General features: G+C 40.2%; 1 protein-coding gene and 1 long non-coding RNA gene across 2 annotated transcripts in view; both read right to left on the minus strand.

The window, feature by feature from the left end:
* foxp4 (forkhead box P4) overlaps nt 1-13,623 on the minus strand; it is a 146,185-nt gene that overhangs the window by 102,047 nt on the left and 30,515 nt on the right. The window contains exon 3 of the mRNA XM_086198949.1: nt 9,233-9,344. Coding sequence (XP_086055075.1) covers nt 9,233-9,322 — 90 coding nt within the window. The 5' untranslated portion in view covers nt 9,323-9,344. The remainder of the gene's footprint in view (nt 1-9,232; nt 9,345-13,623) is intronic.
* Nucleotides 767-7,160, minus strand: LOC147267855 (uncharacterized). Its single transcript, XR_015112291.1, has 3 exons — nt 7,139-7,160; nt 1,073-1,191; nt 767-1,025 (listed from the first exon to the last, which is right to left on the minus strand). It is a non-coding gene; the product is annotated as an uncharacterized LOC147267855 (long non-coding RNA).

Raw genomic sequence — 13,623 nt, forward strand, 5'->3', positions numbered from 1 at the left:
CTCTCATTTCACGTGGACTGGAGGCATTTGATAAAAATCAGTCTAGAACTTGTCCAGTAAAAAAAAAAAAAAAAAAAAAAAATTGCTGATAGCAATGAGCTTGAACAATCTTTAGGATCCAGAATGTACAATTTGATCTATAATGCCTCCAAAAATTTAATGACTTGTTCTCGTTCCATGATATTTCATCAAAATCCATCCATGAGTTTTCCAGATTTGCCGCTACCACACAGACCTACGATGTACATATGCTCACACGCATGCAGGAAATAAAACTGGGATATTTTCGGATGTTTTGGCACTCGAGTAATATGATGTGATCACAGCAGATGTAGCAAATTAACACATCATCATGCAGTACAAATACACACAGCGAGACGTGACTGCAAGAGATCATTTACTAATGTTTATTGCGGAGTTTTATGCAAAGTGGGATTCGTTTTAGAGGAGGAAGATGACGGTGGATGAAGGAGCAGGCAGGTGTGTGTGTGTGTGTGTGTGTGTGTGTGTGTGTGTGACACTTTTGAGGCCTCTTTGTGGCTTCATGTTTAGATGTAAAATAATACAGTATTTCAGAAATACCCCTGAAATCCTAACTCTTCATCTGCTCACATGCAAGACTTACAAACATACTGTCTCTCTCTCTCACGCACGCATGCACACACGCATGCACACACGCACGCACACACGCACGCACACACACACACACACACACACACACACACACACACACACACACATCTGCAGAGCCTTCCAGTCCGTCCCTCAGTGCGATCTTGTATCAAAGCAAAACAAATGACATGCTGTCTTCTCCTCTCTCCCCTTCACTGTCTTTTTTGATGTGTGGTTGTGTAAAATGACACGCCGTATCTCTCCAGCTGACATTATCACTCGCCGGCGCGCTCACATCTTCCGGCCGCACGCCTTTCCCACAGGACTCCCCCTACAGCAGGGGTCTTTGTCTCCTAAAGCTTCACACACACATACACGCACACTCTCGCTCAGAGAGATATGGGAAAAAGCCGCTATGATGGGTTTTTTTTTTTTTTTGGTTGTTTTTTTTTTTTTTTACCTCTGCATTGTGGACTGCCTGTCGCCGGTTCACGGCATGAAGAGAGAGGATGGGGATGGAGGGATGGAGAAAGAGAAGAGGATAGCAGTGGATTTCTTTAGCGAAGTGTTTTTTAGAAGCTGCTGAAGATAGAGAGAGAGAGAGAGAGAGAGAGAGAGAGAGAGAGAGAGAGATGTAACCAGGAGAGCTCTGTCACATTAGCCTGGTCATCAGTGTTAAGCTGACATACAGAACAGCTCGGATACAATAAGCAGCTCATGACTCTATCATCCAGTGTGGCGATGGTGTGATAGAGTGTATTGAACAAGAAGAAACTCAAAACTTTTATGTAAAGCATTAGGAGGTTTTTTTGAAGTGAGATTGATTACCTAAACCACTAGATGTTTCAAAAAAAGTCAAAGTGCAAAAAATATCATTTTAATAATAATAATTAGCACCAGGTCAATGAAGCTGCAACATAAATTTCCACTCAGGCTGTTCAACTCCTTGCCCCTTGACACGCTGTACTTCACTGAGTGACAATCGAAACACAAAAACATCTAATGAAAGCACTATACTATTTTGACATTGAAAATATGCAGGTTTTCTTTCTTGTTTTTTTTTTCTCTCTCTCTTTCTTCCAAACAAGCCACCTTTTCGCCACAGTTATTCAAAATCGCATCGCAGGTTTTTTTTTTTTTTTTGTGTCCACTTGTATGAGGGAAACGCTCTCTTCAGTAAATCTCTCTCTCTCTCTCTCTCTCTCTCTCACTTGAACTGAATAAAAATAAAAACATTAGTGTCCCGTAGGTCACAACCTTGGAGGTTTAACATAATTGAATGCAGTTTTTTTTTCTTATATAAGTTTGGATGTGGAATTCATTATAACTGGTTATTGACATTTCCAGGATGTGTTTGTGAATGTGAACTGTGGTTGTGAAAGGCTCAATAGTTTCTTTTGACCTACAACTCAGTTCTCGCACCATTCATCTCGTCTTCTTCTTCTTCTTTTTTTTTCGCGCCTCTCGTCCACTTCACAAAACAAGAAATAATGTCTTTGGTTTCAATGACAAAGATGCAGCAGGGACTGTTTATGACTATAACTCATCTTTTTTTTCTCTCTCTCTCTCTCTCTCTCCATGAAAATGTCCTTGTAAATTGCAGCAAAATCTAACGTGTTCTACAGATGGACGGATCTTCAGCTTTTCAAATATCCACTCATTTATTCAGCCTTTCTTCCAACTTTTCTTTTAAGTGTAACACAGTAGTGTAAAAATTCATATTTTTAATAACAGTTTATCATAAGGGACGCAGATACACAGATATTGAGAGTACAAAAAATATATATATATATATATATGTAATATATATATTTACCGAATAAATTAAGAGCTTATTTCTTATAATTATTGTGCATTTTAGTGAAACAGTTTTTGGTTTCTGCGTTTTAATTAAATGGAATTCTCCTTTTTTAAATTTTTCTTAGCAGCATAGTCACAATTACATGACGTGTCCTGCAATATGTTAAAAACGCACCTTACATCAGTTTTTCATCGCTCCAGGTCACGCTGTAAGTGTGTATGTGTGTGTGTGTGTGTGCGCTCGAAAAGAGAGAGAGTGAGGGAGAGAGAAAGTGAAGGGCATCAGAGGTCGTCAAATTGCTTCAGCGCTTTTTTGTCCTGTCAAACGTTCACGTGAGCCAGTCTTGAGTGAATTTCAATAATCATCCTGAAGGACTTTTCTTTTCTCGGGCCACATTCTGCTAAATGTATCTCTCTCCTTCTAATTCCCCTTCACAATATGTCTGGCTCAGGCTCCTCATCATGTCATTGGTCCTTTCTCTATTCCCCTGTGTTTGATTCTGACAAATACATGGATTATCGACCAGAGGGATTTTTTAAATATATGGCTAATGTGAGCTTTCATGCCTGCGCTTTAATCTGCTGAGTATTTAAAACCAATCTTAAGGATGGTGGGGGTGTGAGATGGGGGGGGGGGGGGGGGGGTTGAAGAAAACCGCAGAGGTCAGGCTTTTTTTTTCTGAGCCAGAGAACGAGTGAGAGATTGGTAGAGTGAGTGAAAATGGATGTGAGGAGAGGGAGTGACAATAATTTCCCTTCTATTCAAATTCTAACTGGGATTAAGCGTGGAATCGCAGGTATCAAACCTCATCTGGCGGTGTAGCTGAAGAACTCCGTCAAAGAAAAGGAAAAAAGTTCTTACTCTTGTTGTATGATGGAAAGATTCTACCTGTTTTTCACGTATCATATAAATGTGAAAATATTTCTATGACACATACGGATGAAAGCGCCATCGTGTGTGTGTGTGTGTGTGTGTGTTTTTTTCCGGTTGTCCTGCTGCTGCCTCATTAACAATTCACACACTTCCTATTACTGTCTTACTTGAAGTTCTCTCACCTTTCCTTTCATCTGTCTTCTTGTTTCTCCTCCTCTCTTATCTCCTCTATTTTCCTTTATATGAAACATATTCAAGTCTGTGTATGTGTGTGTGTGTGTGTGTGTGTGTGTGTGTGTGTGTGTGTGTGTGTGTGTGTGTGTGTGTGTTGGTGCGTGTGTGTCAGGTTAAAGAGCAGGTTATGATCCACCGCGTTACCTTCTGCAATTTTAAAGTGCAAAGCAACTTTTTTTTTTATTACTATAATAGGAGGTAGTTAACATATCACTGCCATAAAGTACAATAGGTGTTTTGAAGAACACGTATGTTGGAGAGGAAAGTTGATAGCGGATACATGTATGTAGAAGTTGAGTGAAGTTTTTATGGTATGAATCACGCGTCGGGATAGTTAAGTAGGGCAAAGCTGATACCATCTGATACACTTGTTTGCTCGCCAACCGTACAATCACAGTCCATTCCTGCTGAGGAGGCATTCAAACTGCAATTTGAACATCAATGCAGCATGCAAATAAAATTCACCACCCCTTTTCTCATCAGATAAGATAACCAACAATGCCTCATCTGGCAGCTCTGAGATGTGTTTTGCATCCTAAGGCTATATGCTGCTGTTTCAGAAACATCATAAATGAGCCCTCAGCCACTTCTCGTGGAAAAAAAAAGAAGAGAAAAAAAAAGAAGTTTGTGTGTGACGGCAGACTTAATGGTGAGAAAAGAGGGATGAGAGATGGAGAGAGGATTAGAGAGGGGAGTTAGAGGGGTGAGGTGGCTCTTTAATTTGGAAAGTTTGATGTGAATGACGCACATTATGGCTCCAAGAGAAGATGGACCGCTACACATGGAATATGGAAAAGTGATCTGTTCCTCTCTTTCTCTCTGTCCTTATTTCTTTCTCTTCATCTTCCTTTCACATCAACCGTTTCTTACATCAGCCTCCCATATCTAACTACTTTTTTGCCCCTCTCTCTCTATCTCTCTCTCTCTCTCTCTCTCTCTTTTTCTCACATCACTCCCTCTGTCCTGCTTCCCTGAATCCCTCTGTTAGTCAGAGCTGCAGCAGCCTCTCGGTAAGTCACTCTCAGTTCTGACCAGCTCAATCCCCAAACACACGTACACGCACGCACGTACACACACACACACACACACCCACACACGCATGCACATACACGCACGCACACACAAACAAACTTGTGCCCGTTGGTTTTGAACGAATATGATTTGCTGATTGATGTTTCAGAAGTATTGAAATGTTCTTGAAAGAAGAAACGCTCAGCGGTCCAGTAGCACTCACACACGTTTGTCAGTGTGTGATTACAAGAGTTTATAGTTTTTACAAGATTGGATCCAAATTCCAAACAGAGATTTTGCGTCTGTCTACCAGTTGTACAGTTGAAATCTTCTGCCGACTCAGCAGAACTGCCAGTGTGTACACGACCTGCACTGTCTGAACTTGTACTTGTTGCATTTTTGCCGTTTTGTGATTTGTGTCGGTCACTTTTCCCTATGATTGTTGTTCCGCTGTAAAACTGTTGCTACATTTTAAGGGAAGATCGTCAAGTGTGTGTGTGTGTGTGCCTGTGTGCGCGTGCACGCACACGTGTAACAGGTGTAACATTTGTGTTCGCCGGTCGCCCTATAATTTCACATAATAACGGATGCGAGAAAATTTGCAGGTTCTAGGTACGAAAAGTCATTTATCATATTGTTGCCACCCAAAGCAACACCCAAATGTGTCGCGAATCAAAGAAATAAAAGATTATTCTAAATGTGTGCATCGGGTGTGACCACACTGTTTTAAATGGTGCAGAAGACGGAACTTGAAGGGTGCGAAAATGTTGAAGCCGTAGCAGCTTTTTGATTTTTTTTTTCCTTCTTCTGTTTAACTGAAAAATATTAATATGGAGTTAAAATCATGCCAAAACCTGACAAACACACAAAACATGTTTTACTCGCCCCCAACGATTCCCAAGCAAACTCAGTGTGGTTTGCAAATACAAAACATTCACAAACTAATGCATTTTGTTTTGCAAATAAGAAACGTACCTATCAAACAATACATCATGCTTCAGAGACAAATACAGCATGTTTTACACAAAAACATATTTGTTCAATTACAAAAAAATATCCCTCAAGTCCCAAAACAGAGCAACCCTCAACCACAAAGAAATACTTCAAGTACAAAAACAATTCTACAACTACAAAAAAACTGTCAAGTGACTTTTTGGCATTCATTTTCCACTTTGCAGTAGTTTTTCGTAGTTGTAGAATTGTTTTTGTACTTGAAAGATATTTTTTTTGTGACTGAACAAAAAGGTTGTTTTTTTTTAATGTGTAAAACATGCTGTATTTGTCTCTGAAGCATGATGTATTTGTTTGATAAGTACATTTCTTATTTGCAAAACAAAAGGCATTAGTTTGTGAATGATGTTTTGTATTTGCAAACCACACTGAGTTTGTTTAGGAATCGTTGGGCGCGAGTAAAACATGTTTTGTGTGTTTGTGAGGTTTTGGCATGATTTTAACTCCATACATTAATCCAAGAAAATGAACAATTCCAAAAATCTTAACAATCTGAATCATTCCAAAACCAAACAAATCACAACACAAACTTATACTGTTTCGGAATAAAATTCATACCTCAAGGCCTGCGTGTAACACAACATTTAAAAAGCAGAGCAGACACAAAATTATTTCAGATTGTTGCAGCAGCTGTTAATGTCGATTAATGTTTCCAATGTCCAAGTGAATTACGGCCTATACGTGTCAACTTTCATTGACCCTTACAATAACAGCAACATAATAGGTTATTTGCCATGTGACAGGGACGAATGGATGCATAATATGAAAGGGAATAACAAATGAATTTTCTTCAAGTGTGGTTGGTTTCTAAAGTCAGGAACAACTGCTTCAAAAATGAGTTTAAGTACAATTAAATTCAGTCAGGGTGTTTGTTGTTTCCGCTTTTCCTCCAATGTCGCAAAAAACATAGGAGTGTATTGACGACACGCTATCATAGAATATTGCTTGCTTTTGTCGTTTACCTCTGTGTTAAAGATGTGTATGCATAAGTGCAGCTGCAATCATTTCAGCGATTTATTTTATGAAATTATTTATGAACGTGGCTTTAATCTTAAATTTATTTCGAGATGACACGGTTAAACTGTGAGAAACAAAAGAGCATTTTGTTGTTGTTTTTTCGTCACTTTCTCCCCCCGTGATTCCTCCCAGCCCTTGTGTTCAGATGCACTCCTCACAGGCAGCCTTGCAAGTCGCTACCAAGAAAAATTAAGAATATAATTATTGATCCCTCATCCCCCCACAGGTCCCCTGGCAGCAACATTCTAATTCCCAGTCTAGATTCTTCCATGTCGGATATTACATGATCATTAATCATATCTTTACCTTCGTCAGCCGCACAGGCCTGATGCTTGTTAGCTGACGCGCGCGCGGGGGGAAGAGAGAAAGAGAGAGAGAAAGAGAGAGAGAGAGAGAGAGAGAGAGAGAGAGAGAGAGAGAGAGAGAGAGAGAGCACCATCTCTTTCACTGTTTACCCTTCATAGCTTGGACTGATGAAGTACAGCTGGCATCCACAGCTTCCAAAACAGGTTTAACTGCTGCGGCGAAATATTTACCATCAACGAGTGACAACTCCACTTCTGGTATTTGGATAATTACCTCTCCTCTGTTTTCAAAGCAGTTTGTATGCGTCAGTATGCAAATAATACAAAGATGAATTTCAATAATCTTGATACAGAGGAGGAGCGTGAGCCATGAAAGGAGCTACGGTCTCTTTGTTGTATCATTGACTCAGCCACTCCTGGCAGTTAGCATCACCGTGGCAACCTCCAACTGCAGGCAGAGCCTCTCAGCTGACTCAGACCAGCTGACTGGACTGCTTATTGGTGGTCTGTGGTGAGCGTTTCAACCGGACGTTTCATGGTTTATTTCGCAGTAACGATATTAATGACAACCCGGAAATCCTACCTTTTTTTTTTTTTTGTCCGTTTACAAGCACAAAACATTACTGTATAAAAAGTCATCAAATACTTGTACAGCACCATGTACAGTTTACTCTTACCGTTACTACTAACACCCACCTGACCAGATCATCAGGCCAAGACTTGGATTCACATTCTAACATTTCATTGAAAATGCAAACACTGAAGCGCAAAGGAGTCATAAACTAACCCCAAGAAAAGCTCGTGTTTTTCCGTAAATAATGTGTAAATACTTCAAACTTGCTAACATGGGGAGGATTGGTAACAATATATCTTGGACAATTTGGGGTTTTTCTCATTGTCCTGAGATTAGAAGTTGGCCTTTTACATTTTAATTGACATAAATATATCGAACGGTATTTCTTTTTGTCAGAACAATTTAAACGGCCCTATAATAAATAACAGCACCATAAAAAGACTTTTTTTTGGGTCTAAGCAGGATACATTTTTGTAGTGTTATCCCAAAAAAAGGGAGCATTACTCCTGATCATTATTTACTACAAATTGATACCGAATGATCTGAGTAAAGAAAGATTTTTAGCAATTTATCATAGAGAAAATATGAGCTACCTGCTTGGGAAACGTCTCACGACAGGTCTTTCCGTTCAGATGTACGATGTCCGACATTACATGTTAAATTAAAAGTGAGGGTAACTACCAGACACGCACACTTCTATTGAAATAGTTTCTCTGAGGAAAATATTTGTTCCGAACGTCACCAACTCGAGTTTGATGCAGACGTTCGTGTAATGGACGAGCAGCGCCGCGCGGATTTCTGTCTCACATTTTTCAGTGAGGCAGCTGAGAGGTGAAATTTCAGTGTAAGAATGTGATCAGGAAATTTCACTCGAATAGCAGAGGAGAAAAATATGATGACTTACATTTAAAATATACATACAAATGCGGCAGAGTTTTGTTTTGTTTTTTTTAAATATGGATCACCTCAGGATTTGGGCCCTTTGAAGTTGGTCAATTATCCGAAAAAACAGACGTGGCATGAGTCTCTTTAAACACAGAAGAAGTAAAGAAGGCCTTGAAACAGGATGAGCGAATGACTTTGGTTCTTCTCGCCAAAAAGGGAGTCAAGTCTGTACAATGTGAGTCTAACCAGATGACAATACCCCGTGGGCACCGGACACACGCGTTTTACCGAAACTGAAGTGCATGTTAGGATGTGTTGGATGTTTTATCAGTCCAGATTAAAGCACTCCAATAGGACCCAGAAGACAGGTTTTCAGGTATTCAGATGTTTTCTCTGCAGATCATAAGTGCAGCGTGATTCAGTCACCTCTCCACCAGAGGCTGGTGGGTGGAGTTGAACTGCAAACTCTTGCAAATACACACGCAGTAGAGATGAGCGGAAAACAGTAGAGAACACCAAGCAGCCACAGGATCAAATCAAGCCAGCACATAATCAAGACTCGCTGTCCTTTTAGTCACTGGGTGCAGTGGAAGCTCAGCCTAATACATCCACATGCTCATTGTGCAGCACGCACTTCCTATGACGCTATTTGTTGTTCAGTAAATCTAATTTTCTGTGTTCACACCTGAACGGAAAGATTCAGGGATGGGATCCTCATATTATCGCTGATTCATACATATGGGACTTCCATCTCCAAGGTTCTTAAAAAAAATAGAATAAAAATAATAATAATGATGATGTTCTTTGCCCACAATAGGAAAGGTACCAATGTCAGATACCCTGAGAAAAGAGCTTTTCTGGTTAGTTTGGAAAATATCCTTGTGTAAGGAGGACGCCTGGCTAGCTCACCTGTTTGAGTCTGTACCATGTTTCAAGGCCGGTCTGTGTTCCAATCCAGCCTTTTTGGTGTGTGTCACCCAGGTGCTCTTTCCTCTGCATTTCCTGGTTCTCTCTGCTCTCGCTGTCAAAAATAATGACATCATAAATCTGTGGGTTTATGTCTTTGTGTGAATAAAATGAGATGAAAAGAGTTTAGCTCAATTTTTGATCGATTTAACAGTGACAAAAAAGGAGGAAAAAAAATTCTTAACACGATAAACACAAAGGATATCCATGCTAGTTAAAACACACAAAAAAAAATACCACGCTTCACAATCTCAGTTTGGTATTTGAGGAGAATGACTTGTAATACACACACATGCACGCACATTGCCCTCTTAGGGTAGCATTATTTTATGCTGCAACTTCTTGCAAGTGTGTCAGTTTTGGGGAGATGGTTTTAATGTCATTGACAGGTCTATGTGGACATAAACTTGAACTATAAGTGACTATGAAGACTGGGAATATTGCAAATATCACTTCCTGTGTCCACTAGGTGGCTCAAGAGAACACACGCACTCTTACTACAAGTTATGTTTCCAATATAGACGACAGTGTAACTTTGACGAAAATCAAATTGTTTGTCAGAGCAGGTTTACCTTCAGTAACCACTAGGTGGTGCTAAAACTTAAATTCAGCTTGAATTTCGATCTTTTTGGGACAAAACTCTCAACAAATGTGCGAAGTTTAGAAAAAAACTAAATCCGACCATGTGAGTCAAGTTACAACAGCTTCCTGTTTGATGGCGTAATACCGAACACGGCGACGCTGATTAATGAAAGCTCACAGCCTTCTCAGGGACACGTCACTCAGTTCTCAAGATTCTCCTGAACAAGTCAGAGCTGGAGCTGGTCGACCAAAATTAAAGTTAAAAAACCAAACAAACAAACATGCATGTCGATCCCTGGTACCACCAGGCAACGCTAAGAACAATCCAGCCCAAAATGTACTGGTTCCTTCCTTGGTCCAGACCATTTAGCATAATCCTCCTGACACGCAAAAGCCACAAAAAACATGATCTTCTCCTTTGATGGCAGCATTAAAAAAACTACTACGAATTCTTGTGTTGATTACATGTTCCCATAGTGAAGAAATGCATGACTTTTAATAATTCTTTCCGTCATAGGTTGATATGTCTGTATTTAGCATTTTATTCATTCGGGGACTCAAACCATTGACACCCCCCCCCCCCCCGCCTCCCCTCCGTTGGTAGTTAACGTAACAGGCCACTGCGCTACCTGCAAGCCCTCAAGCAGAAGCTACCACTTACTAGTGTGTGTATTGTGCAAGACACAATGAGGCGGTTGAGCAAGTACTCATGATGTGTACACTAACAATCTTGCCAACCCACTGCACAAGCAGGTATTTCTTGTATACATCAAATTTGCATAGTGTGAAGTTTACACCCATACAACACAACTAAATGAAACGCATGCAGTCAGTAATTAAACTATGGACACCCACAGGGGCCTCAGAAGAGATTTTGGTAGTCAGAAAATGATAGAGTGAAAAAAATTAAAAACCAAACCAAACCAAACATTTTTAGTCTGGAAAATGTTTCAGCCATTCTACCACCTGTAAAAGTGATATAAACAATCTTCGAATAAATTGGATTGTTTTATTTCTATTTGTTTTGCATAAACTACCTCAGTAATATGCAAAAGTATTTCTGTCTTCTTTGGTTTATGTAGAACTAGAAATCCACATGTTGATCAGATATCGGAATGAAAGAAAATGGTATTTTTCCAAGGACTGACCAGAGAATGAGTGTGAGCAGGAGTCCAAAAAAAAAAAAGTGAAATGCACGTATGTGAAGCTATTGAGCACGAGGTTAAACTATCAACAGACAAACTTCTGAATTATTTCTCTGGCAACTGAAATGTTTTGATAAAACATATGAACCAACACAGAAAAACACATTGAATTGTCAACACAGATGCATTTTTTTTCATCCTCTCGTATTAAAATATAAAGTATAAAATAACAGGAACTTATATTCAGTTGCACCCCCCCCCCCCCCCCCCGTTAATGACGAGAGGCAGCATACCAGCTGACATCTTTGGCGAGCACATTAGAGTTGTAAATGATTTTTCTACTTTTATAGAGGATTTTCATCATGTCCACAGTAACCCTTTGTGCCTCTCATCATCTTGGCCCGGAGAACTTGCCACAGGAGTAGATGTGTGTCCTTCTGTCAATCTACAGACGCTTGGCCCTGAAGTCAGTGTCCATTTGGCACTGTGTCCACGCTGATAGATTTGTAAACATTAGGACCAACATGTTCTCTCTCTCTCTCTCTCTCTCTCACACACACACCCACACACACACACCTGTGTCCAGATGATTATGGGACTATAAAGCGCCCTCTGACTCCATCAGCACAAAGGTAATCCTGTCACTCTACAGAAGAATCAGCAGGCCGTTTTCTGCTTTCTTACTCAAACCTCATTCTCCCCATTTGGCATTTTGACATCATATCTCCAAGTACCCCCCTCAGTCACCCCTACCACATTTATTTCTCTACTACCTGGCCAAAACATGGGCCACAATAACTTTTATTTTATTTTTCCTCCTCGCTCCAATGCCTCTCTATTCTCTTTTTAATGTCTTTTTTGTCCTCCTCTGCCTTTCTTCTTTTTCCTGACTTCCAAGGTCAGACAGGACAAACAATGCCACTGGTGTCTGTCTGAATGTGACTAGCTACCCATCACCGCGGCTGCTGTTGCCTTGGCAACACACTAACCATTAATTTTCAATTAAAGCAGACAAAGAGATGACAGCTCAGGGTCCATGGAAGATGTCAAGAAGCAGTATTAATATACGACAAGTGAGCATAATTGTGTGTCCATTTTCCTCAGCTCTCATCTACGCTATCAGTGAAATGTGAAAACGGCAGATAATTTGAGGGTGTGGGAGACGCCGGCCTCTGTTTTCCTTTAACCAAGACGCCTCTGATGTATCTTTCTGAGAAATATGGCATTCATCATTACCTTTATGAATATTTTGTCAGGGATGTTATTATTTTCATTATCACTCTATCATAAAAATGTTTTTTCGCTTGCAATTCAAATGCTGACACGCACACACACACACGCACATACACACACCTGTAAGCTGAATGCAGCGTGAGGACACAGCACTGACTGTACTAGATAGGTTGTTATTTGATTTCCATTATCCAACAGTTACAATGAGACCTCCAGTTCATGCAAATGTGTGAGCTGCTCTCCATCTCTTTGTGTAGGCCCTGCAAAGTCAATAGTGTACACATTTTACAAGTTTACACACAGACACGCACTTATACATGAATACACACACACACACACGCACGCGCCCACACACGCACGCACAAGGCCAATGCGGACAGTAGGACCTTGGCGGGCACAGAGAAGAATATGCACAATAAGTCAGGAAAAATATGGAGGAATATTTTTATGAGTGATAAATAGGGACAGGCAGACGTTGCTGGTGATAAAGGTGAAGAAAGGTCCATGAAATATCTGTGGACATTCATGCATAAATATACGGAGCCGTAAAGCTATAGTGATGACTTAACAGTCAACAGTGCAGTTGCATCTGCAACAGCAAGTTTACATAATCAGTTTACTGTCCCCACACAGAACTTTTGCAACATCTGGTGACAACTTGTGTAACAGAAGCTTTTGTACACAGTCGTACTGTGTTTCTGTTGAACTGACCAGCAATTTTCTGCATACTTGGAAATTTTGTGAAGAAGGGAAGTGCAATTTAGACATCTTTCCATCAACTGGTTTGGATAAATACGGTTGTGCAATTGTTGTGTTGACATTCATTCGTCACTTTGAAGCCAACTGTAGATATGTCACTAAAAAGGAAGTGAAGATTTGGGGTTTCTAAATAAATTAGGCAACGCTACGCCAGAAGATGGTGGTGTAGCAAATGTTATGTATGGCTATGGAAAACAGCAGAAGAAGAAACGCCATTCATCTAGGAACCCATCATTTATGTCCCATGAAGCGGGCCTTGAGAGCAAAGGCCAGCATTTGGGATTTTCCTGCGATATCCACTCCCAGGCTTCCTTGTTCGCTTACTGCTTACAGTATGGACAGAAACTTGAGACATTTAGTCGCTAGTTTACACTCAGTTAACAGTTTAAAACCGCGACTAAATAAAATCGGCAGGCTACAGTCATTTTACCGACCTTGCATTTCAGCAAACACACTGAGGCACAACTGAGTCACTCTCAAAGAGAGAACATAGAGTTCTTGAGGAACTTGATGGAGCATTTGTATTATTTTTTTTTAAAGTACAAACTAATATTGGGCATGTTGCATGATGATGTCAGAGCTACCTGAAATTAGGGGTTTCAATTCATGCACATT

The sequence above is a fragment of the Aulostomus chinensis genome, chromosome 3 (assembly GCF_037954235.1).
Source record: "Aulostomus chinensis isolate RoL2024-O1b breed Wild chromosome 3, RoL_Achi_v1.0, whole genome shotgun sequence".
In the NCBI taxonomy this organism is placed as follows: domain Eukaryota; kingdom Metazoa; phylum Chordata; class Actinopteri; order Syngnathiformes; family Aulostomidae; genus Aulostomus; species Aulostomus chinensis.